Raw genomic sequence first — 25,454 nt, forward strand, 5'->3', positions numbered from 1 at the left:
CATACAGTGCCCGCCCGATGTACGCGTATCTAGGCAGTCTAACGAGTCGCTAATCTACGCCGCGATCCTGCGCATGGCCTGAGATTGTACATATACAGCACGCAGGAACCACCCAGAAATCAGAGACTGGGTGGCCAAGACAGCACGCGAAGAAGAGCCAACATGGAGACCTACCCTTCACCAGATCCATCATCCGGCCCACATAAAGTGCCCGGGAATCATCGACAGCCCGTTTCCCTGCGGTCTCGGCCCCTGAAGTTCCAGCACTTCCAAGTCACCTTCCCTCAAGAAAAAGTCGTGCAGGTCACGCTGAACAGGACGGACAAGCTAAACTGCGTCGACAAAGCCACCAGCCGCGAGATAGCAGAGGTCTGGGAGGCGTTCGACCAGGATGAGAGCCTGTTGGTGGGCCTGATCACAGGCGTGGGGAGGGCGTTCTGCACAGGGGCCGATTTACACGGTGCGTATTACCTCGGACGAGTGCGACATCTCTCGGACAAGCGCTGACTCGGGACCCAGAATGGAACGAGATGAACAAAAGTGGCGTCGTCAACGACATGGGTGCGCCCGGTCTGGCGGGTCTGCCCCGTCGGGGAGGGAAGAAGCCGATCATCGCAGCGGTGAACGGCATCTGCATGGGTGGGGGGTTCGAGATGGTTGCGAATTGCGATCTCGTAATAGCGGCATCATCAGCTGTCTTCGCCCTGTCCGAGGTCAAGCGTGGAATCGTGCCTGTGGCCGGGAGTCTGCCGCGTCTAGCCTCCACCATCGGCCTCCAGCGCACCATGGAGTTGGCCCTGACGGGCAGGAATGTGAGTGCCGCGACGCTCCAGGCATGGGGCCTCGTCTCCCAGGTCGTGGACGATGACGAAGTAGTCAGTGCGGCGCTCCAGCTGGCGGGGGAGATATGCAAGAATAGCCCAGATGCGGTTATTGTTGGCCGGCTGGGCATCCGCATGGGCTGGGAAACAGGCAACGTCGAGGAGGCTGTGACCGCGCTGGCCGAGCAATGGTATCCTCGCCTGGTCAAAGGTGCCAACTTTGCCGAGGGTATCCAGGCTTTCGCGGAAAAACGGCCACCAAATTGGGTGGGTTCCAAGCTCTGAGTGTCACGATTCGCGAGGCTCAATGCTGGCAGGACAACAAGTTGAAAATTTAATGTGTGCTGCTAGGAATATAGCGCCGAGTTCCGAGCTAGTGGGCACGCAAAACACACAAGTGGCGCAGCTAGTCTGTCATGTAATCTAATCAGATCCGTTTCAGACACAGGGAACCCATGTATTGTCAGTGATGACGAGAAAATCTTGCAGTGTGCACTTGTCACAGTATGCGTATATATGCATATGCACTTATCGAGGTGCCACACCAGTGCCCTCGCTGGAAATCTTCACCGTCCTTTGAGGTTCAGGTGTGTGTAATGCCTTCTCTTGCCGACGTCGGATTGGAAACTCGCATTTTGGTGACTTTGGTTTCCTCGTGTCATTTGAGAGCTTTTCTGAGTTGGATCTATTCAGGGGCAACAAATAGGTACTGAACACTGCGTTTGAGGCCCCTTTTTTCTCGTGGTAGGCAGAAGAACGCCGGAATACATACCGAGCGAAGAACCTCAACGTGTTATAATTGCATCCCAAGCTGTGTGACCAGTCAGATAAAGTTACTTGGGTAGCATTGCATCTCCAATGTTTGTGCCTCTCTACCTGCCACAATCGGCCACGTGAAGACTAATGGGAAGCTGGAGTTCAGAACGATTGCCACTCAAAGGACGAACGTTGGTTTTTATTTTGAGCAACCGGCAACATTTCCTCCGGGCCCAGTGAAGCCCCCACCCTTCCACTGATAACAGCTCAGGCCCAGAACACTCCTCACCCAGGCCTGTGAACCCTTTCCCATGCCTAGGTAGCAGACGCCATCCGTCATCCCCTGCACCACCACATCACCAGCCGGGACTACCTCAGGGCATCGCAACAGAAGGCCTCTTTGAGTCTTGTGTGTTGCTCGCGGCACGATGGGACTTGCCAAAGGGATCGTGGGCTTCCCTCGCCTGCTTCTGGCAGGGAGCCCCAGCAAAGTCGACATCGTGATGCTGTTAGGTGGCATTTTATGTGCCATAGCGTCTGGTGTTCCATTTCCGCTAATTGGAGTCGTATTTGGTGAGCTACTCAACGATTTCAACGACGTCACATGCGATGAGTCGGCCAATACTTCCACTTCCGACTCGGATGCCAGCTACCAGAGCAGCATCAACAGCAAGATCTTGCTGATCTTCTACCTGGCTATCGCCCAGTTCGTCCTCATCTACGGCCATCTTCTCTGCTGGAGCTTGACCGGCGCTCGGCTCGCGCAGAGGCTCCGTGAAAGATACCTCCAGAACCTCCTCCGCCAGGAGCCCTCCTACTTCGACAATCTGCCCACGGGTGAGGTGGCGTCTCGACTCAGCAGCGACATCTCAACAATCCGCTCGGGGACCTCCGAGAAAGTCGGGATATGCCTCGCCAGCGTGTCCTTCTTCGTTACCGCGTACATCGTGGCTTTCATCAAGAATTGGGAGCTAGCCGCCATGCTGCTATCCCTCATCCCGGCCTATTTCGTCATGTCGTTTGTTGGAAGTTACTACATCGAAAAGTACTCCGGCCTCATGTCCGACTACGCCGCCACTGCCGCATCCATTGCGTCCGAGGCGCTTTCTAATACCGTCGTAGTGCAGGCGTTCGGTGCGAACAAGCGGCTCGAGGCCAAGTTTGCGAACGCGCTCAAGTCTTCGGAACGCGAGGGCTTGAAGAAGGCCACTGCGGTAGGAATTCAGTCAGGTGTCTTGTACTTTGTCGCCTATTCGGCCAACGGTCTTGCTTTCTGGCAAGGAGCTCAGCGTATTGCAGACTCAGTGAGCGATGGTAGTCCAGGCGGAACCACCGTTGGTGCCACATTCACAGTTATTTTCATTCTGGTCGAAGGTCAGTCGGAATATCCTTTCTCATAGCCCAGGACGTCTACTAACTTGAACTCAGCCACGCTGCTTCTTAGTCAAGTAGCACCATTCGTTCACTTGTTCACCGCCGCAGTTGCCTCTTTCGAGAAGTTGCGCGCGGACATCGATCGTGAACCGTCCTATGATGGGACGACAACTTCAGGCACTCGCCTGGAGCAGGCAGAAGGTGGCTTTGAATTAAGGGATGTCTCTTTCGTGTACCCATCCAGGCCAGAGGTCTCCGTGCTCGACCACGTCAGCATTCGCATTCCACCGAAGAAACACACAGCCATCATCGGTCTCTCTGGTAGCGGGAAGTCGACAATCGCAGGCCTGGCAATGCGACTGTACGACCCGGTTGAAGGGCAAATCCTATTCGACGGCCACGACCTCCACGATCTCAATACCCGCGACTTGAGAAGCTTCGTCAGCTTGGTACAACAAGAGCCGTCCCTACTCGACCGAACTATTCTCGAGAACATTGCCCACGGTTTGATCAACTCTAGCAATCCCAAACACGCACACCTCAAGGCGGCACTTCTCAGCTCCGTTCTTTCAGATATCGCAACCGAAGCAAGGGATGGCCTGGACCTCATGGTCGCAGCAGAGAAACAAGGAGCCGAAGTGGTGGAGATCGTAAACCTGGTCAAACACGCTGCTGTCCTCGCGGATGCAAGCTCGTTCGTTGAGGGTCTGCAGTATGGCTACGCCACACTGGTGGGATCAATGGGACGACTTGTCAGTGGAGGACAGAAGCAGCGAGTTGCCCTGGCGAGAGCGCTTGTCAAGGAGCCAGCAATTCTCATCCTGGACGAAGCTACGGCGGCACTAGACTCAAGGAGTGAGCAGCGGATCATGCAGGCCATCAACAACATTGCCGAAGGCAGGACCGTTCTCACCATTGCGCATCGTCTGTCGACTATCACCAATGCGGACAACATTATTGTCATGCACAAGGGACATGTCGTGGAAGAAGGAAATCATACTGAGCTGATGGCCAAGAAGGGGACGTATGCCGACCTGATCGGCATGCAGAACCTTGGAACATCTTCCCCAAAGACTGATGCTTTAGGTGGTGATTCGCCTACAGGCAAAGGCGACCAGGTTTCTCTGACTGAGACTCTGATTGAGAAGGATGTCCCATCAGGGAACGACGCGGAGAGCTCCGAGGAGAAAGCCGAACCGGACTCAACGAGCGAAGGAGAAGAGGACGAGCCTGAGACCCCGGCCAAGTCTTTGTGGGCTTTATGCAAAGGTTACGGGCCAGCCCTGAGGCCCCACCTGCTCGTTCTCTTCGTTGCACTTCTTGGCTCCATCATCGTTGGCGGAGCCTTCTCCGGTGAAGCCGTGATCTTCGGTAACACAGTCGGAAGCCTGAACGTATGCAAAAGCGTCGACAGTATCCGGGATGCCGGTGACTTCTTCGGACTCATGTTCTTCGTACTGGCAATTATTGAGTTCTTCGCCAATGTGATGAGCTGGTCTGGCTTCGGCTGGGTGTCTGAGCACATTGTCTATTCAGTGCGCGTCTTATCTTTCCGTTCACTCTTCGAGCAGGACCTGCAGTGGCATCAGTCCAATAACCGTACACCAGCTCTGCTTCTCTCGTACATCACTAGAGATGGCAATGCTTTGGCTGGGCTGAGCGGTTCTGTTCTTGGCACGATGATCTCGATCACTGTCAACCTCGTTGCCGCTATTATCCTGACACACATCATTGCCTGGAAAATCGCCCTGGTGTGTCTCTCCTTGGTGCCACTGCTCCTTGGTGCGGGTATGATGGAGCTGCACGTCCTCGGCAAATTCGAAGTGAAGCACGAGACGGCCTACACCAAGTCAGTCGACATCGGCACTGAGGCAATCACGAATATCAAGACAGTTGCGTCCCTTTCTCTGGAAGAGGAAATCCTCAGCGACTACCGACGATCCCTGAAAGGACCTCGCCAGGAGACCCTCAAGGTCACACTGCAGGCGAGTTTCTGCCAAGCCCTCACATACTTCCTTGGCAACTGTGTGAACGCACTGGCATACTGGTGGGGCGCCAAGCAGATCATCGCGGGCAACTATACACAGACGCAATTCTTGATCGTGGTCTTCTCCCTCCTTGTCAGCGCACTTCTCTTCAGCCAGATGTTCGCACTCGCGCCGGAGCTGTCAAGTGCCCGTGCCGCAGCGGCGAGGATTCTGGGTCTCATCGAGATTGGCTCGGATGGCATGAAAGGGCGCATCACCGATGTCCCTTCAGACTCAGCGGATGTCGAGGCTGCTGGCGAGAAATCGGCTTCTCCTTCTACCTCTGCCCGCCAGGCTGCTACTGTGCAGTTCCGAGACGTTCACTTCGCCTATCCTGCCCGGCCAGACGTCAAGGTTCTGAGTGGCCTGACCATGGACATCCGCCCCGGCCACTTCTGCGCGCTAGTCGGTCCCAGCGGCGCAGGCAAGTCGACCATCATCTCGCTCGTCGAGCGCCTATACACGCCCTCATCGGGTGCCATTCTGGTCAACGGCGTTGACGTGACGAAAGCCCGCGATGTCTCATTCAGGGACACGATCTCTCTCGTGCCGCAGGAGAGCGTGCTGTTCGAGGGCAGCATCAAGTTCAACATCGGCCTGGGCGCCAAGCCGGGCCAGGAGGCCAGCCAGGAAGACATTGAGGAGGCGTGCAAGCTCGCCAACATCCACGACGTGATCATGGCGCTGCCCGAGGGGTATGACACGCTCTGCGGTCCCAACGGATCCCAGTTCTCCGGTGGCCAGCGGCAGAGATTGTCAATTGCTCGCGCGCTCGTGCGCAAGCCCACACTACTTATCCTCGACGAACCGACCAGTGCCTTGGACGCTGAGTCGGAGAAGCTGCTGCAGGAAGGTCTGGAGAAGGCCGCGAGAGGAGTAACTGTCATTGCTATTGCTCATCGCTTGCATACTATCCGGAAAGCAAACCGCATCTTCCTCATTGAGGCGGGTCAGTGTGTTGATGCAGGTTCTCATGAGGACCTGTTGGAGAGGTCAGCCAGTTATCGGGCTAATGTGATGCACCAGACCGTGGCCGAGTAATTTGGATTCTAGTGTAGATACGGAGTATATACGTGACTTTTAATACCATATTTAGCATCGAGCGACTTAAATTCACATTGAACAAGTTGAACACTGGCATGAGAACCGCTGCTCCATGTATATATAGATAGATATGTAAGTGTGTATATATATATAAACTCCGCATTAATATCATCCTTCTACTCTTGCTTCTTCACCTTCAACGCTGTGTCTAAGTAGCTCAACACCCTGCGACTAAGCCACTGCCTCGGCTCCGCCTGATCATCGTTGCTCAGCGCATGGGAGGCATTGGGTATCACACCGCTATGTTCTCGGTCCCAAATTTGGCACTCTCCGTTGCGATCCGCGATATCGCCCCATTTCGCGATCAACTTCTCCTTATCAATGTGGTCCGGCACTGACTGGTCCGCCCCAGAGTGCAGCACCATCAGCTTGTGCCTCAACAGACCGCCTCTGTGAACTGCACCAAACGTCTTGCTCAGCTGCTCCTCGCCGAGATCAGAGCTGAACAAGTCGTCCTCACCAGGTGAGTGAGGACTGTCCGGGCTAACAAGACTGAGGAATCGCCGACAGCTGATGGGCGTGTTGGGAGGGTATATCCTGTCCGTCAGTGCAGTGGGCAGCATCGCGCCGTCCAGCCTGCGCTCACGGGCCGCTTCCTTGGCCAGGGCCTCCATAGCGGCGTACGCCTCACGGCAGCTTTCGGGCGATCTATCACCGATGCCATGTTGTAGCACCCACCCGATGGCCTCGCGATCCGACACGGGGGCCTGCATGATGGCGCCGTCGACGGGAAGGCGCTCGACGTGCTCGAGCCAGGGGTCAAACGACGGCGTGCTCGTGTGCGGGTTGGGCCGGTACAGGTAGTGCAGCACGCACTGGCTGCCGGTGGAGTGGCCCATGAGAACTACCTTGGCCTCATCGCCGACGCCGTACTTGGCCGCCTTGTACTCGCGGATGTAGCGTACGCATTGCGCGATCTCGTCCGTGTCACGGTCCAGGTGGCCCACGCCCCATGCCTGGCCTGCCGAGGTGAGGTTGATGGTGAAGAAGGACCATTCTGTTGGCGCGAGAGCACGGACGAGGTCGGCTGTGTAGGAGGTTGTGGCGAGGCCGTCGCCTAGGCCGCCGATGAAGAGGAGACTGTGTGGTTGACGAGCCGCGGCACTGGAAGTGTATTCAAATGTCACGAGGGTCTCCGTCTACATTTCCGCTGTATGTTAGCGGTCATACTTGGTGAGAGGCTAAGCATGGTATTACTTAGGCTCGACAACAATGAGTAGGGCACTGACGTAGTGATGCAAGATGCCAGGGAGACCACCCTTGGGCCAGAACTTGGAGTACTTCGACATGGTGTGAGTTGGACAGCTGGGGTATTGCTTCGTACAGTCTGGTTCCGCGTAACTGATCTCAGCTTCGATAAGTGTAAAGCATGAGCATGTGGCAGGTCGGCCGAGGTGTTCGGACTGCGGCAAGTCGCCCCCATCTCATCGCAACCCACCCACTGCTTCAGACACACCAAGTCTCCGTGATCGGGCAGACGCGGATTGCCAATGTTGGATGGCTATTTAGCTAGATCGCAGGGGTGTTGCGCTTATGTGGGTCTATTTACGTGCTCACATCGGCTCGGATATCCGAAGAGGACATGCAGGAACGTCACGCGTCCCACTCCGAAGCCCACGTCTCGTGGCCGAGGCGACTCGTCGAAAACAAAGAAGCTTCGTGGTTTTTTCCCTGGCCAAAATGGATCCTCGGAAATTGACCTAAACGTTGTCGATTACTCATAGCCGCCCTCTGGCACAGGCGAGTGCGAGAAAGAGGACCCCGGGTGAAACAGACCACATTTTCCTGCTACTGTAGAATTTTTCTTGTCTGATCAATCTAATCTAATCAGATCGTAACCCTGCTTCCCATTCATGCATGACCTGTATGTCGTAAGTCACCGTGTTCAGCACTGTGTGGCCCTCATTAGGTGCATACTCTACTTAGGTCATGCATAAGGTTTTTCGGGTCCGTCTCCACGCTTGCCCAGCACCCTTGTTCAGCTTCCACACCTCGAGGAACCGAAAACACACACAACACGGTGCACGATTCGCCCAATATTCGTATCCACACGACCTGTATGTGTGGGCTTTGCACTATGCGCCGAAACGTGCAGGCCATCTGCGTGGCAGATGACCCAGGTCAATGGATCTATTTCCATTTCCAGCCGGGGTTTGGCCGGATGGAGGGGAGGGTGTGGCGTACCGAAGACGGCAGCACGTACTCCCGTCCTGTACTGTCCGTACAATCCGGTCCAGTCCACTTCAGGAAGTCCACTCTTTAGGTCGCAAGACAGGCCTTCTATCGATATGAGATAGATAGCATGTGAGGTCACCCCTCTGGTGCGTTTCTGTGCATCTGAAAGCCAGGCGCGTCGAGCTCGTGCACTTCTTGCCGCTGGAACTAAGAGAACTCAAGAGCCACGGCCCTTTCTTACAATGGGTTCAGTGTGTGTCGATGAGCAGGGCCCCACGCAGGCCGGTGGTCACGATTTCAAGCACTTCACGATCGATGGTCTCTTTTCACCAAGCGAGACATGTCTGCCAACGGCCCTGAGAGCCGATGTCTTGCTCACATCATGGCTGATTGTACTCATACGTACGCGGGAGGAGCGCCAGGCGGAATTTGAATGGACATACGGTGGCTGGGAAGATGATGAAATTCATCAGAGAAAACCCAGACGTCTATCCACCGATGAGGTGCTACCAGGGCTGAAACTAGACAGCTCCCTGAAAGAAGTTACCCAAACAGTCCTTCGACATCACGCCTCAAGCGTGAAAGACCTATGCACGGCAACATCTTGTCCAAAATATCTAACTCTAAGCACCGGGGTACTATCGCAGGCCTCTGCTGACGCACAAAACGAGGTGAGCCATACGTCCATCGAAGAAGTGCTCTGTGTTTCAAGTTGCTGACTTAGAGGCATCAAGGGGGCAATCCACCTCGAGGTGCGCCTTGACGATGGTCGTCTCGCAATTCGCCCTGTGTGGTACAGCGACAAGGTCCTGCCATACACTGCGGCGTTGCATGTGGACATTCTAGTCGACATCATCGGGATATGCCTTTCAAATCCTGACGCAACTATCCAGAGCTGCATGGCACCAACCACTCACGACCTTGACTCAATCTGGAGGTGGTGCCATGAGCTTCCTCCTACTCTCGACTTCTGTATGCAGGATATGGTCGCTGAGCAGGCGAGACGACACCCGGAGAAAGTGGGTATCGACGCCTGGGACGGCAGCTTAACATACGGCCAAATCGAGCAGTATTCCACCTTTTTGGCGGGCTTGCTAAGGGAATCGGGCGTGGAGCTGCACGATTTCGTTCCTCTGTGCTTCGAGAAGTCGAGATGGACAATCGTCGCTGTCCTGGCGGTGATGAAATCCGGCGCGACCATCGCGATGATGGACCCGTCGCTTCCGCTTGGGCGCCTGCAAAACATGGCAGTCCAAGTGAGCGCCAAGACGATCGTTTCGTCACGCATGCAACACGACCTGGGGTCAAATATTCTACCAGAAGGGAAACGATTTGTCGTGGAGGAGGAGACTTTCTCACATCTGTCAAACGACCAAGTATTACCGACTCTCCCAGCCGTGCCACCCACTGCCTTGATGTATATCATCTTCACCTCAGGCAGTACGGGCACACCCAAAGGCGTCAAAATATCACACCAAACATATACAAGCAGCGCTATCCCTCGAGCGGCGGCAGTGGGCTACTCAGAAGACTCTAGAGTCCTAGATTTCGCATCTTACGCTTTCGATGTCAGCATTGACAGCATGCTCCTGACTCTGGGCAATGGTGGCTGCCTCTGTATCCCTTCCGATGAGGACCGTCTCAACGACATAAATGGCGTGATGCGGCAAATGCGCATCAACTATGCGGGTATCACACCCTCTGTGGCACGCATCCTGGACCAGGACGTCATTACCTCACTGAGCGCTCTTGGTCTGGGCGGCGAGGCATCCGCCCCTAGGGATGTCAACATGTGGGGACAGGAAACAAGGATCGTCATAGGATATGGTCCTTGTGAATGCACAATCGGCTGCACCGTGAACAGCAGTGCCGCAACGGGAAGAGATTACATCTCCATCGGTCCCGGCAACGGAGCGTCGATCTGGATCGTTGATCCTAACGACCACGAAACCTTGTTGCCAGTTGGTGCTGTGGGTGAGTTGCTCGTGGAAGGTCCGATCGTAGGACAGGGCTACCTGAACGATGACGAGAAGACTGCGGCCGCTTTTATACATGACCCGGCCTGGCTTCTAGCTGGCCACAGAGGCTATCCTGGCCGTCGGGGTCGTCTTTATAAGACTGGTGACCTCGGAATGTATGACCCGGATGGTTCTGGAGAGATTGTATTTGCCGGGCGCAAAGACACTCAAGTCAAGCTACGTGGTCAACGAGTCGAGCTTGGCGAGATCGAGAGTCAGCTCAAGGCTGGTCTGCCTTCGGATGCCAACGTGATCGCCGAGGTCATCGTTCCTAAGGCATCCGGAGGACAACCTACGTTGGTGGCATTTGTCTCACAAACCACCAAGGTCAACGGGGTGGAAGAAATAGCATCGGCTCAACTTTCAGCGGAACTTACCAGAGCATTGTCCACTATCAACACGACCTTGGGGAAGGTGTTGCCACGATACATGGTGCCGAACGCTTACATCCCGGTTAACTACATCCCAACCTTGATCTCGGGCAAGATTGATCGCAAGCGACTGAGACAGTTCGGTGCCACTGTCGACTTGCAAAAGTTAGATCAGGGCCCAGCAGCGAAGGCTACTCGGGAGTTCAGAGAATTAAATGACCTCGAGCAACGATTGCGGCATGCTTGGAGCTTGGTGCTAAAGGTCGACGAAGATTCCATCTACCCTGATGACAATTTCTTCGCGCTGGGCGGCGAGTCCCTGGCCGCCATGAGACTTGTATCCGTCTGCCGGGAGAGAGGCCTCGATCTGTCTGTCATTAGTACTTTTTCACATCCTACACTTGAAGCCATGGCTGCAACTGTCCGCATCTACGACGTGGATGTTCAAAACGAGACACCACCATTTTCTTTGATCTCTCAGTCAGTCGAGAGTGCGTGCCTGGAAGCATCGCAGGCCTGCGGGATAGAGCCAGCTGCTGTCGAGGATATCTACCCCTGCACACCCACCCAGGAGTCCCTAATCACCTTCTCGCTCAAGTCAACGGAGTCATACGTCGCGCAAAGGATAGCGTGTATTCCGTCCAACCTGAGCCTCGACAGCTTGAAGCAGGCGTGGGAGGCGGTCGTTGCGGCAAATCCAATCTTGCGCACTCGCGTGGCCCAGCTTCAAGACCCCGGCCTCCAACAGGTTGTGTTGAAGGAGCCCATCCAATGGAGACAATCGGCCAATCTAGCACAGTATCTCGAAGATGATCGGAAAGAGAGGATGGACCTCGGCCAGAGCTTGGCTCGGTATGCCATCGTCGATGATGCCAATGATGGCAAGCGGTACTTGGTATGGACTGTGCACCACGTGCAGTACGACGGGTGGTCGGAGCCGTTGATACTCGAGATGGTCACAAAAGCCCTACAAAATGGCAGCATTGACGTACGGTCCAAGGCGCTTATGAAGGACTTCGTCAAGTGGGTGCGTGATACCGACCAAGACGCCATGCAGGAATTCTGGCGGAACGAACTGCACGGCGCGGCCGGGCCACAATTCCCAAGCACTCCCTCGAGAGACTTCCTCCCTACGCCGGATGGCACAGCCGAACGCCAAATCAAACTAAACACAACCGAAGGACTACCCTTCACAATCGCAACACTCATCCGCGGCGCATGGGCGCTCGTGGCCTCACAGTACACCGGCAGCGACGACGTCGTGTTCGGCGAGACGCTAACAGGCCGTGATATATCGCTGCCGGGCGTCGAGGACGTCCTAGGGCCTCTAAATGCCACGGTGCCCATCCGCATCCGCATCGACAGGGCGGCATCGGCAGCGTCGTACCTGCGCAGCGTGCAGCAGGCCATGTCGGCTCGCACACCGTTCCAGCACATGGGCATGCAGTACATCCGGCGGGTTAGTCAGGATGCGCAGCACGCGTGTGAGGCTCCAACCGGCCTGGTCGTCCAGCCTGAGCCGGAGCTTGTTGGTGGTGAGCTTGGATTTGGGCTTGGGGACCCCGTGCGCGAGGCGCTACACTTTAACCCATATCCTCTTATGCTGGCCTTTGGGCTGCGCAAGGGAGGTTTTAGGGTGTGTGCCAGCTTTGATACCAGTCTGATTGACGTGGCACAGATGGACAGGGTCCTTGCGCAGGTCGAAATGGCTTGCTTGCAGTTGACCGAGGATCTTGAAAGGAAGGTCGGCCAAGTCTCATGTATGCCCAAGGAGGAACTGAATCAGATCTGGAGCTGGAACCAGACGGCCCCATTGACTCACGAGGAGTCAACAGGCAGGCTTCGAGCGCATGGAAGCATCAAGCCCGGGTCGGCCTATCCTCGAGCAGCAGTCCCTTGGGTTTGTGACTCGCGCAACCCATCACGGCTGTCACCCATCGGTTGTCAAGGAGAACTCTGGCTAGAAAGTGCCATGCTTGAGGGTGAAACAGTCGAGTCTCCAGATTGGCTAGTGGCTGGAAGCTCCGAGTATATCGGCCGCGCAGGCAAGGTGCTGTCAACCGGCGACATCGTCGAGCTGAGACCAGACGGGAGCCTGATATACGTCGGTAGGAAGGATGACATGATGCCGGTATCGGGACATTCAGTGAACGTCGCAGACCTGGAAGCACACTGTGCCAGGTTCCTGCCAGCGTCATCCCGTGCCGCTGCAGCGGTGTTCCAACCAGTGCAGAATGACAAGGCGCAGGAACAGGATCAAGAGCTTATCATCCTCGTCGAGCAACAGCCAAGCCAGGAGGGTAACGTCGAAGTCATGTTCATGAGGCATGATATCAGCTGCGACGAAGCAGATCCTGAGAGCTTCAGAGCGACTGTTTCTTCCGAAATTCCAATCAGCCTTGCGGTTGCGCTCAAAAAGCTCGACAAATTCATCAGGGACGATCTGCCATCAAGCTTGTTGCCCTCGGCTTACGTCCTGGTTGACAGGCTACCCCTTCAGAACGGGCATCTCGACCGTGGCGTGCTGAATCAGTTTGCCTCCACGATTCCACAACATGTTCTTGGCCAGCTCCGAGACGGATTCAAAAAGGTCTGGGAGTCGGGCCTAGGGCAGGCAAACTTGTCCGTGTCGGAAGACATCCTGCGATCTGCATGGGCAAAGCTTCTCCGCATGCGTCCGGAGCAGATTGATGTCGACGACAACTTCTTCCGTCTCGGCGGCGACTCAGTGCTGGCAATGAAATTGGTGGCAGGTCTGCGTGCCCAGGGGCACGGTCTTTCTGTGGCTGATATCTTCCAGCACATGCGTCTCGGTGATGCGGCAAGAGTCTTGAAGGTGAACTCCGCGTCGGCTGGCAAGGTCCTGCCCTACAAACCTTTCTCGACGCTGGGTCTTCCGAATGTGGACCAATTTTTTATCGATATCGTGCGCCCTAAACTTGCTGTGGCCGATTGGTCGATCAAGGACGCGGCACCGGTGACAGACTCTCAGGCCCTCGACATCAGGGGGACTGTGCAAGTACCACGAACATCTGTGCAATACACCATGCTGCATCTCAACCAAGACATTGATCGAGAGAGGCTTTTCCGCGCTTGCAAAGACCTGGTCAAGGCCCATGACATTTTGCGGACAGTATTTATCGAGCATGAGTCGGCCTTCTTCCAGATCGTGCTTAATGATCTCGATACGCCTGTAATCACACGAGACGCTGACGAGGATATCGATGAATTCGTCGCCAATATTTGTAAAAAGGACATAGAATCCGAGTTCGCGCTGGGTTCTTCGTTCCTCAAACTATTCCATGTCGAAGGCAAGAATAGCCAACACTGTCTCATCATCAGGCTATCTCACTCGCTTTATGACGGACTCTCCCTTCCAAGGCTCCTTCAAGATCTAGAGACTTTCTACAGTGGTGGAAAGGTCGCTGAGTTTGCCTCATTCCCCACCTACATGGCCCGCACCACCGAGAAGGGCATAGAGACCAAAGCGCTCGGCTACTGGAGTCAACTGCTGAGAGGATCTTCACTATCCGTCCTGGAAGGCCAGTCAACACAGCCCGAGGACAGAGGGGTCTTCAAGGAAGACGCCGCCGTTGAGAACTTCCAGCCTCCAGCGGGCATCACCACCGCGAACCTGCTCACCGCAGCTTGGGCACTTCTCTTGGCGCGCCGCCTGGGCAAGGCAGACGTGACGTTCGGTGGCGTAACATCAGGCCGCGGCATCGACATGGCCAACGTTGAGAACATTGTCGGTCCTTGCTACCAGCTGACGCCCATCCGCGTGCCTTTCAAATCATCATGGACTGCGATCGACCTCATGCAGTTCGTACAGCGGCAGAGCGGCGAGTCAGCGGCGCACGATTTTGTTGGCTTCGAGAAGATCTCCAGGCAGTGCACCCAGTGGTCATCGCAGTCGGATGCGCAATTCTTCGACTCCATTGTGCATCATCAGGACTGGGATGATTCCGACGAGATGCCCTTCGCCAGTACAACTGCCAGGTTGGAGATTCTGAACCCACATGGAGATGCTGCGCGGCCCCTGAAGGCTGTGTCGTTTGTTAAGGATGGGAATCTCCGTGTTGGTCTAGTTGGTAGTGAGAGGGATGAGCTGCTCGTTGGCTCAATCCTTGCAGAGCTCGTTACTGCTGTCCAGGAGCTCGTGAGCTCCCCTGATGGCCAGCTCTTGCTTCGTCCCGATGCCCTCTAGGCTTAATTTTGTGAACTAGTTGATGCGCATGTAGGTGGCTCGAGGTGGTTTTCGTCAGATTTTATATCGTCTAGATACACGTATTTCATTGAGATTGGATGGTGTAGGTCAGCAGGCTTTTCGTTATTTGAACATAGACAACAGCACTGAATTTATTATCGAGCAATTTTTTACTTCCTTCCACACAGACACACTCATTCACAAGTTCCGCATGAGAAGCCGGTTGTGATGTTAGGACCTTTTCGTTCCTTTGAGTGCCACTGGTGTGTTACATCGCGCGCCCACTACGTCAGAACCCGCGACCAGCAGACATATACAAATGGTGTATAAACGGTGACCCATTCAGTTTGGCCACGGAAAAATGTATTAATTTATAAGAATGTTTGAAAGTGTTAAAATACTTGGAGTGATATCCTGGGCTGGAAACCCAATCACGTCACCAAAGCGCATCAATCTCATTTCGGCCCTCTCAACGCCTCGTTCTCGCTCCTCTGCGAGTTCATCTCCTCCTTTAGTTGTTCTTGAAAAGATCTGGTCATATCACAAACAGCTTTAAGGTAAGATATGTCATTCTACCATCGGTTCGACATACCGCTAAGATGCGTGTGTCTGTCCAAATCAGGGACCTTGGTACAGCCATATTCCTGTCTCTGTAGATGATGATTTAAATATCTATTATACTCGAAGAGACAGCTGCACGATTCTAAAAGGTTTAATGTTAGTTAGTACGAAACGTGTAGATGTGAAGGTGGTCACATAGTCGGGTATATGTCTGGACCGAAAACGGAAACAACCTCTCGCCGTCTCTTTGTCAAACAGCTACATAAAGTACACCTTTGTGGGTGCAGCTAGATCTCTCAGCTAAATCGCACAGTCAGCAATCCCTATCTGCTTCCATTGGAATCCTCAGCATTACGCCTGGTGGCTTGAAGACAGTCAACAAAATGGCGGCGCCTAACCCGAACCAGCCAGTGTTGAACGCGACGACCAGAGTCGTAGAACTTCAGGGATATTATCAACAGAAGTACCATTACTATAGGAATGGTTTGTATGGTCACCATATTAGTCGACGTGAAATCATAGACAGAGCTGTCAATGGGGATCCTGTATATATGCAGCGCTTGATGGACATGAATCAACGAACGGCATCGATTCCGAGAGCAGGGAATCCACCACCAGTGATATCCCAATTCACTGTAAACCACAGGGACCGGCTACGCAATGTCGCAGTTCCTAGTCGCGCCCCCTTTAGGACTGCACGGAACCAAATAGGCTTTGAGGACCTGGAGCGTCAAGCTCGGAACGCTGTGACAGACGAGTACAAGACCGCTTACAGCCTAATGCGGTCGTCATTCCGCTATTTCCAATGTCTTGGTTGGGGAGGTGACGGCATTGTCTCACTATGGAGGTATTCGCCGGGGCGTGGGCAGGAGCATGATGTGGTGATGAAGATGTCTGTCCAGTGGGAGTATGTCCCGTGGAGCAGGGTAAAAGCCCGGGTGGTCCCGGGGGAAATTCCTAAAGAGAGGGACATGATAACTGTCAGTACCTGCTCAAAACCAGCTAGCCCACGTGTTGACGAATATGATGTCTTTCAGCAACTCGGACGATCGCCTCACATTGTACATCGATTCTACACAGCACACCATCCCAGGGCGAATCCAAATCCTGGGTCAATGAGATCTACCCGTAAGTCTGCTGCCGTGGCAGATATGGCAGATAAAATCGACGGACACCAAGGCAGCTGGTTCCTGATGGAATACTGTAAGTTCGGCAACTTGGAGGCTCAACTTCGGAAAGCAGCCAGAGACATGCCCAATAATACGGAGAGATACTTGCCAGAGTCCGTCCTCTGGCGCTTCTTCGACTGCTTGACGAAGGCCTGCATGGCGATGGAAGAGCCCCCAAGGTTAAATCCAGCCAATGGAGCAGTTCCTGCACCCACACAAGGGGGCTACCTCCCCGAGGTGCTCACTCCTGGCAACGTAGGACGGCAAGGGATAGCGCATATGGACCTTGTAAGTCATCGTACGCGTCTCTATCCACATCGACAGATCCAACGCTGTTCGGCTCTTGACATTCATCAATAAATGTTTTTTTCTTCTCCAAAAGAAAATAGAGGTCGACTGCCGAATGGCTCACGCGAAATGTGCTTTCGGACGAAAGTGTTCTTCTCGGCTCCATCCCCATGCCAGAATTCGTGCTACAGTTTCTTGAACACTGACTAGTCGTACCTCAGGACCCCACAAATGGTATTCCCATTGCCTCTCACTGATATCCTGTCAACTATTCTGATATAGATACACGTAAACTCTACTGACCCAGTTCTAGTTTTCCTCTATGGCTACGATCCTCAAAATCCGGCCGTAGCCCTTACACCAAACCACACAACGCTTCCGCGTCTACAGGCAAGCTCCATATTTAGTCGGCAGGCACCGGTTCGATAAGCAAAAAAGAGTCTAATGAAAGGTTATCTAGATTGGGGACTTTGGCTTCGCTCAGAATGAGGCCAACGCCTGGGCCCCCGCATGTCTGTCAGGGCAAGGGCCAGCAACGGCTGCCGACTACCGGCGACGTGAGCAGAGATGGCGCGCAAGAGATGACGGCAAAATTCTTTATGCACTTCCGGTGAGTTATGCAGCATGTATTGCCTCCATCCCTTGTTGCTAACCGCGAGGTGGGTTCGTAGGAACAATTCGGCAAGGATTGGGACAGAATACCTTGCGGGCAGGACCCTTCCGATGGCCAGCAGCAACCATATTGGATGCAGCCCTGGATGCCAGCTTGGATGCAGGCTTGGGCACCACCTCCGCCCATCACAACGGGCCCCGGAAGATACAGTTCTGCGTCTAATGTGTGGCAGATAGCAATGGTATATCAAACCTACACACACTGCCCTATTGCAGATTGATTTGCAAGACTGACTTCGTATGGATTAGATCATCAAGGTTTGCATGACGCTGATGGATCCGGATCAACCACCTTACGCAGGAAGGATGGCAAGCCAGGAGCCACCCAATTCAACACCAGACCAAGAGCGCTGGACATATGGGTGGTCGTTACTCGACCCGGCCGAACCGTGGGCCGCCCAGTACCAACAATCCTTGATCGACCTAGTGGCGAGATGCCTCATGGCGAAACAAGAACATCGTCCTACGCTACAACAGATACAGACAGTGATCACGCAGGAATTGACTTTGCCGGCTAATCAGAATGTTCCAGCGTACTGGACAAATACGTTCTTTCGCGAACCTCGACCACCAAAACCACCTGAAGACACAGAGGACCTTAGCGACATAGACCCGTTCCGGGACTTCAGGACAGGAAGAGCTCTGTAATAGGTGGGTGATCACGTAAAGGGGTGGTACATCGAGCAAATCACAAGCTTGGAGTGGGAGAGGGGAGGAACGTAAAAAGTTCAGAATGAGCGGCAATTGCCAACGGAGGAGATTGTGAAATGGAATTGAACAGTCTGTCATGTGAGAAATTCACACTCTTCATATGAGAGGAGCATATGTTGCTGACGAAGTTTTCTGTGCATGATTACTGTTTCTTATAAGAATTATGTTGATATACAACATAAACTGGATGAACAGTCCATTGATTTGCTACCAACCCCATCGTCTGTTTCCTGAGGCTTAGACCACAATCAACTCTATCTCTTGACCTTCCCAAAGTCAATGTCGTTGACTATTGAACGAAAGACGCCATGGAGGTATTGTCTAGCATATTCAATTTAATTGTACAGGAGGATAAATCAATCACCTTTGATACGTGCTCGGGCCAAGGAGTTTGGCATGGCTAGATAACTTCGAGGCATCAAAAGAGGCAGATATCTTCTCTCATCGAAATTTCCGAGTGAGCCCCATAATATTGAATTTGAGCACAACCATCCATAGCAGCGGTGTCTGTCATGCCCCTGTCCAGCGGCCGCGCGACTTCGTACAACGCGAGCCGGCAACACGTCTGCGGCCTAGAGATTAAGAGCTCAGCGAAAAGGTACGAGATGTCTGTGTCTCGCAGTCCAGGAACACTCCAACGGGGGCAAATCAGAAAGTTCATGAGGGACAGGGCCGAAGATCAACAAGAGCAACGAGTTTCGAAGATAAGATGGGAATTGATGCCGTGGAGCGGTTGCTTGATTTATATCTGCATGGTGAGGAAGTGTACCGCTGAGCGTTCGAATTTTGCAATTGTTGTTTTTGTAGGCTGCTGTGTTCCACATGATTAAATTTTGCCTCTATTTAGGCACCTGAACAGCTCCAGCAGCATTTTGCCGGTCTTTACCCTGATTGATACATTTGCTCACATGAGCATGTAGAAACTAAAGACTATGTGATATGTAGCAACTTTCTGAAAACGGAATTCAGGAATTTTGAGTAGTCTACCCTTTGTCCTCGATCTGCGTGTAAAAGTCGAGCGTATGTGTTTGCCATTCAGGCAAGTACATATCCGTATAGAAATGAATGCTGCGTCTCTTCCAACAAGTGTGATCTCTTCTACTTCCAATAATTGTGTGCAAGTGATGCTAACATGGCGGCTGCACCACCACCGAATCCAGCGCCGGTACAGCCGCCGCCGGGGCCGCTGCAGGTCGCGCAAAACAACCTTCGAGAATTTCAGTTGTTCAACCAAGACAAGTTCCACAAATTTAGACATGGAATTCGTGGTTTTATGATGACTCTGCGCGGCATAAAAAATGAGAGAAACAACGGCAGACCGGAACGTTGGCAAGCTATGATGAACAGAACGGTTCCAAAAGCCAACTACCAAGGCAACTTCGGGAACGTGATGCGGCTGAATCTGCAACGGAGAGCAAATCAGCTGCAGGCGCGGTTAGGCAATCCACCTCCGCAAGCTGTGAATCTGCCGGCAAACGCGAACGCCGTCGGTCGAGCGAAGTTCAGCCAGGCAACCGGACTGATGACAGTTGAGAACCATTTCACCTATATCAAGATCCTGGGCGCCGGCGGCAACGGCATGGCGGTGCTTTGGAGGTGGACTCCTGGGGGTGATCCGCAAGCCCCGGGCCAAGATGTCGTACTGAAGGTGACAACATCAGGCACACCAGCAGCCCCGAACGACATCACAGTCGAGTGGGAAAAACAGATCATGACGGTGAGTGATGCCCCGGCATGACGAGTACTCTCGACCATATGTTGACATCCTATTGGATTCACAGAGATTACTGAGGGCGCCACACATTTTGCAGCGTTTCCTCTTCCAGGATAGGTTGCCTGGTGTCAGACAAACACGCCAGGGAGTAAGGCTGCGACAAATGGCAATCGGCCTCGACAACGCGGTGGGGCTCCTGTTCATGGAATTCGCTAGGCTTGGTGACCTGGAGAATTGGGTTCACAAGCTGGGGAGGCAGAATAATAGTCTACCTACAGAGGCGTTGTGGCGTATTTTTGACTGCCTCGTCAAGGCTTGCATTGCCATGGAGTACCCTCCCAGGCACGTTCCAAGACCAGGGCAACCTGTGGGCACCGTTGCTCCAACTAGTGGCGGCGATTTGCCAGAAGTTGTACCTCCAGGGGGTCAGAATTTTCCGGCGACTGGGTTCCATGGCACTGTTCACTTCGACATGGACCCAAAAAATAGTATGCTATTGTATGTCCCTGGCTTGTGTTGTCTATGTTCTAAGCACTTCGAAACTCCTAGTATTGGTTCTAGGTTACGATGAACGTGGGAATCAAATGAATCCCCCTCATACGCAAATACCACGGTTGCAGGTAAGTAAGAATTCCAGCGTGTAAGACACGCCACAACATGATGTTTGTGGCTGAATACCGTTCCAAACCCAACAGATCGCAGACTTTGGCCTTGCAACGGATTCCAACGTCCTATGGGCCCCCGTCAACCCGCCCGGCACCACACCAGTTCAATTAGCTCAAAACAGAGCAGAACACTGGAGAAGGAGGAGTTGGGCCAAACCATACTGGTTTCTCCCTGTGAGCAAATTTGGTTCACATCGGCGTGCCTGTCGAAATGTCCCCTCCCTTCGATCGCCCTAACTCTCTCATTTCCGACAGGAACAATTCTCAGTAGAATGGGACCAGCTTCCCGATGACCCAACAACCGGCCCTCCAAATGTGCCGTGGCCTGCTTGGGCTCCATGGCCCATAACCTCGGGGCCCGGCCGGTACAGCAGCCGGTCAAACATATGGCACATTGGAATGGTAAGATATCTCCCTCGCCTGCAAGACCTAGTAGGAAGGATAACATGCTGATTCCAGAGCGGCCTGGCAGAACATGTGGTCCATTCTGCTGCTCCAGAAGCCGGACTTACCACCCGTTGCTGGACGAATGAGAAGCGAGGAGCCGCAAGTCAATCCCGTCCAGGTACAAGACCAGCGGTGGACGTTCGGCTACCGGCTGATCCAAAACAACCAGACCGGACGGGACATACGGCAGCAGTTCACGCCTCTCCTCTGTAAGCACCACTTTTCTCCTGCAACGGATCTCCATCTTTCATGTTTTGGAATCTTCTAGAATGCAACACTTTAGGATCGGTAGCAGGACTAACATCATCATCAGGCGAAACAATCGCGAAGTGCCTTATGAACCGCCAGGAGCACCGGCCCGACCTCCAGCAGCTGCAGACCACCATCACCAACGCCATAGCGAACCTGCCGCCGCGGCTGCCGAATACGGTCAGGCAGTTCTTCGGCGACGACCCATCGCCGGCCGCGCCCTGGAGGATGAGTCTCGGCACGGTCCCGCTGGATAATATAGATCCCTTTGACAATTATGCTGACCGACCAGGGGACGTGACTCCGCCTCGGGGGCCCGGGCAGCGCGGGAACAGGAGACGGCGTCGGGCCAGGCTCGCGCCTATGGATAGGGCCTACCGACCTTGACATTGTTAGTTTCGGTCCAACCATTAGTGCAGGCCTACCGCCACATTGCAGCACGAAATGAATTTGTAGAGTGGTCTTTATTCTAGGTAGAGGCGAAGCGTTTGCTTCACGCTCGTATAGATGAAAGTCGCAACGGTATCTGTGCGCTTGTAATGTACACATGCTATGCCTCTGTACCCGTTGCATGACAGATTTTTTCCATCACATGTTGATGTGATCTGACATGTCGGCGCAACCCAATATCCGCACCGCAGGTACACAGGTCTGTAGTTCTATCGAGGAGTTATCACACGATCTAATAGAAGTCACCGAGTCTAAACACGACAGATCTTGCAAGAGCCACACTTCTTGCAACCGGCAGGCCTCTTGTAAGCCGCAGACCTCTAATCAACATCCTGCCGCTTGCCAGACTTCTCGTCTTCGATTTCCCTCTCCAGCTCGTCCACATCGTCGCGGATCTTCTTGAACTGCCATGGCCAGTCGATGACGTATAGGAAAGGCCTCAGATCGTGACGGTTGTCGTCGGGGTTGTACGCGGATAAGTGCGGGCTGGGCGTGAGGATGACCGTCTTGTGTCGGTTCATCGAGTAGAACCTGAAGAAGCGCATCACCTTGTCCGCGATCTTTCTTGGGTTGAAGCCCGGTCGGTCCCTCCAGTCTACAAGGAGGCGCTGGTAAGTTGACCAAGGTCCCAGCTTCTCGACCTTTCGCAAAATGCCTATTCGATGCCCACGTTAGCAGCTGCTGTAAATGAAGATGTATTGTGTTCAAGGGTGATGAAGATTAAATTAGCAGACTATTCGGCACATACCGAATTGCGATAGCTCGTCGTAGGTGAAGCCCATCTCAGCGTCAGACTCATCATCCTGTACGCCTGCAGACAGAGGGAGCAGCTCTGCCGAGGGGGTCGCTTCAATGAATTCCGTCATGATAGGAAGGTCCCAGTTGTCGCGCGCCCAAGCCTGGAAGCTCTTGGCGTCTGTCTTGGAAATGCTACCCAGGGGTGCAATGTCGGCCGAAGATGCATCGTATTTGGTGTAGTAGCCTCTCAGGTTCTCGTCGACGTTCCCTGAGCCCAAGACAAGCAACGCAGCGCCTTTCCGAGGAGTGTCACGTGCAGTTGTTGACAGCTGGGCCAGTTCGTAGGCTACGACGAGGCGGTTGCGCGCCTGGATATTCTGCCGGGCAAGGTTTTCGGACGGGCTGCCGCCCTCGATTGAGTATTTTGGACGGAAACCACCGAGCGTTTGCGCAATGATATTTTCGTGGGCTATAACAGCGTCATCGATTTTGATGTCAGAGTGGTAGGCACCAAGGCGCTTTGCAAGGCGCTCTGCGCGGGACCGCGTTTCCTCTCCTGAGTTGACCGTGCCCATGTAGCAGGTGTGAAATACACGGGATACGATATCCTCGGGCGTGGCAGGCGTGAATGACTTCTCGCCCGTGATCCGGCGAAGATCATTAAGAACGGTTTGCTCCCCTTCGTTGATGGCCTGAAGTACCATGCGAGCCATGCTGTACACGAAGAGAGCAACAGTCGAGGAGTCAAGACCGCCACTCAGTGGAAGGAAATAGCCGGGCGAATTTGTCCGGGAAAGATACTGCCACAGGAAAACAGCTTGAGCATTGGCTATTTCTTCCATAGGATCGAGGGTCTTAAGCTCCATCACCTTCGATGCTGGATACTTTGACCGGTGTACCAGACGAGATGGCCGGCCTAAACGTAGGTCACACTCGACCCGAGGGAATGCTCGCTGCTTTGCGCCCTGCTGATTTCGAGAGATGGATGATCGGTAACTTCTGACTTTTTCAATATCGACTGTGGCCGTAACAACCTCGACCGGGCGCAGTGAGAATTGCGAGCCTTGAGCCAGGACATCTCCGTTGCAGAGGACCATGCTGGACCCGTCAAACATCATACGTGCGTCGCCATCCACACCCGTCATGTTCGAGTAGACGTAAACACCGCCTAGTCTCCGTGTGGCGTTGGAAATCAGGTCGAGACGCGTGTGCAATTTACGCAGCTCGGCATGGCTTGCGCTGCTGTTCAGGATGACCTCGGCACCGTTAAGACCCAAGTACGACGACGGATTGAGAGGCGTGAACAGCTCCTCGCATGTCTCACAGGCCACCGCAGTGTCCTTGCAGGATAGAATGGCGTCACCAATGGGGACTTTCGACTGGCCGGTCACCTCAGAAACGACGTCTTCTAGGTAGTAGTCTTCGATCTCGTAGGGTTTGGCCCAGGCCGTGAAGTGGCGCATCTCACGGTAGAGGCCGTCATTGGCCAGTGCCATCTTGGGCCTGAGGAAGAAGATCTTCTTGTAAGTACACAGAGCGCGACAGTTGTAGCGCACGTTGCGATGCCTCACGCCCAGGCCGACATCTACGAGCATGCCCTTGCAAGCCTCGTCCGCAATGATTTCGGCCAACACCTCCCAGCTGTGGAGGAACGTGTCGCCTTCGAGGTGATGGTCAAGACAGCCATATCCGGGGATCTCAAGCTCAGGGCCGGTTCTGAGAGTGGCTCCCTTTGCCTTTGCGACGCGAATGGACTCGATGATGCGGTCTCTGTTGCCCTGGAAGTCGAGAGGCACGCTGGGCAGCGTACAAGCTGCCACGGAGATGTAGGACATGTTTGGTGCAGGTACCCTTCTCCGGAGAACGTGTGATGCAGACAGTAGGATCGGTAGGTATGCGTAGTGAGAGGCCTAACAGGTAATGTAACGTAGCTGTTGGTGGTTGAACTCTTGAGGATCTGCGGTCGTAGGGAGTGAGTGGTAGTACAATGTTCGCCTTCCACCGTGGGATTAGTCGGTAGAGGGCCCCAAAATGAATGAACCTGGGAGTAGGGATGCTACCCTAGAGTAATAAAGAAGGCCTGGTAGGTGCTGTCTCAGCAACCTCTGGAAGGAGTCAGTGAGAGATAGAGTCACTGATGATGCACCGGTAGTGCCCCGCGATGACCGTTTATCGGTATCGATAACAAACGGGCAGGGGTGGTCTGGTGCCGACGTCGCCTCGCCTCGGCCGGCGTCCAGAAGAAAGAAAGGAAGAAAAAGGTGGGGGTTGGTGTACCAGACGCTGGAGTCAGCTGCCGGGGAGCTGGGCACCGCTGGCACGGTACGTACCGTCTCGCTGTGCATTCCCATCCAGCCATTCCGCGATTCAAACCCCACAAGGCGGAGGACCCCAGCTTTTGCCCTTCGCGTGCCTCCAACCAGCAGCCTCTCTGCCTCTCGGGAGCCAGCAGCACAGCAGCGCTACTCTGGCCTGTCGACGGGGTGAGCCCAGACGCCCAGACCGTCCAACCACTCACACTCCTGGTCACAACACCTCCCTGGCAGCCCCTGGTCGAGCCTCATCGATTGGAGTTTGCGAAACGGGTCCTCCCTTTGCCTTTTGCCTCTGCCTTTTGCCTTTGACCAGCTGGACGGACACACTGACAACTGACACACCCTGACAACCTAGACAACGAGACATCCCAGACAAGCCAGACCCAGACACCCAGACAGACAGCCCCCCGACATACTGTACACACACACACACACCCTGACACCCTGACCTCTGACCTGACACCCCAGGACCTAGACCTAGACCAGAGACCAGGCTCAGCAGGCTCAGCAGGGCAGCCAGGGCCAGAAGCGGAAACAACTGACAGCAGATCAGAAAACGATTGTCCATTGTTGCTTGGGCTGTTAGCCTGGCGGACGGACCGAACGGACTGACGGACTGAAC

The 25,454-nt window shown here is 54.1% G+C and overlaps 7 protein-coding genes across 7 annotated transcripts; 5 read left to right on the forward strand and 2 right to left on the reverse strand.

The window, feature by feature from the left end:
• Positions 1–162: 162 nt before the first annotated feature.
• J7T55_015365 (enoyl-CoA hydratase) lies at positions 163–1,106 on the forward strand (the record flags this gene model as incomplete). The annotated part of the gene is made up of 2 exons (XM_053139594.1): positions 163–460; positions 520–1,106. The coding sequence occupies 2 exons, from the start codon at positions 163–165 to the stop codon at positions 1,104–1,106; spliced, it is 885 nt and encodes a 294-aa protein (XP_052997092.1).
• Positions 1,107–2,005: 899 nt separating this feature from the next.
• Positions 2,006–6,019, forward strand: J7T55_015366 (uncharacterized protein; the record flags this gene model as incomplete). The annotated part of the gene is made up of 2 exons (XM_053139595.1): positions 2,006–2,951; positions 3,006–6,019. The coding sequence occupies 2 exons, from the start codon at positions 2,006–2,008 to the stop codon at positions 6,017–6,019; spliced, it is 3,960 nt and encodes a 1,319-aa protein (XP_052997093.1).
• Positions 6,020–6,198: 179 nt separating this feature from the next.
• On the reverse strand, positions 6,199–7,371 carry J7T55_015367 (siderophore biosynthesis lipase; the record flags this gene model as incomplete). The annotated part of the gene is made up of 2 exons (XM_053139596.1): positions 6,199–7,221; positions 7,312–7,371. 2 exons carry the CDS (start codon positions 7,369–7,371, stop codon positions 6,199–6,201), a joined length of 1,083 nt encoding a protein of 360 aa, XP_052997094.1.
• A 1,128-nt stretch (positions 7,372–8,499) lies between these two features.
• On the forward strand, positions 8,500–14,853 carry J7T55_015368 (nonribosomal peptide synthase; the record flags this gene model as incomplete). The annotated part of the gene is made up of 2 exons (XM_053139597.1): positions 8,500–8,928; positions 8,992–14,853. 2 exons carry the CDS (start codon positions 8,500–8,502, stop codon positions 14,851–14,853), a joined length of 6,291 nt encoding a protein of 2,096 aa, XP_052997095.1.
• A 944-nt stretch (positions 14,854–15,797) lies between these two features.
• On the forward strand, positions 15,798–18,191 carry J7T55_015369 (uncharacterized protein; the record flags this gene model as incomplete). Its single annotated transcript, XM_053139599.1, has 6 exons — positions 15,798–15,897; positions 16,033–16,394; positions 16,452–16,871; positions 17,332–17,481; positions 17,543–17,725; positions 17,793–18,191. The coding sequence occupies 6 exons, from the start codon at positions 15,798–15,800 to the stop codon at positions 18,189–18,191; spliced, it is 1,614 nt and encodes a 537-aa protein (XP_052997096.1).
• A 1,195-nt stretch (positions 18,192–19,386) lies between these two features.
• J7T55_015370 (uncharacterized protein) lies at positions 19,387–21,716 on the forward strand (the record flags this gene model as incomplete). The annotated part of the gene is made up of 6 exons (XM_053139600.1): positions 19,387–19,971; positions 20,036–20,380; positions 20,664–20,807; positions 20,889–21,035; positions 21,106–21,289; positions 21,394–21,716. The coding sequence occupies 6 exons, from the start codon at positions 19,387–19,389 to the stop codon at positions 21,714–21,716; spliced, it is 1,728 nt and encodes a 575-aa protein (XP_052997097.1).
• Positions 21,717–22,099: 383 nt separating this feature from the next.
• J7T55_015371 (glutamine-dependent nad(+) synthetase) lies at positions 22,100–24,352 on the reverse strand (the record flags this gene model as incomplete). Its single annotated transcript, XM_053139601.1, has 2 exons — positions 22,100–22,434; positions 22,528–24,352. 2 exons carry the CDS (start codon positions 24,350–24,352, stop codon positions 22,100–22,102), a joined length of 2,160 nt encoding a protein of 719 aa, XP_052997098.1.
• Between the last annotated feature and the right edge of the window lie 1,102 nt (positions 24,353–25,454).

Source organism: Diaporthe amygdali (genome assembly GCF_026229845.1).
Source record: "Diaporthe amygdali strain CAA958 chromosome Unknown NODE_5_length_1802954_cov_64_987939, whole genome shotgun sequence".
Classification (NCBI taxonomy): Eukaryota; Fungi; Ascomycota; class Sordariomycetes; order Diaporthales; family Diaporthaceae; genus Diaporthe; species Diaporthe amygdali.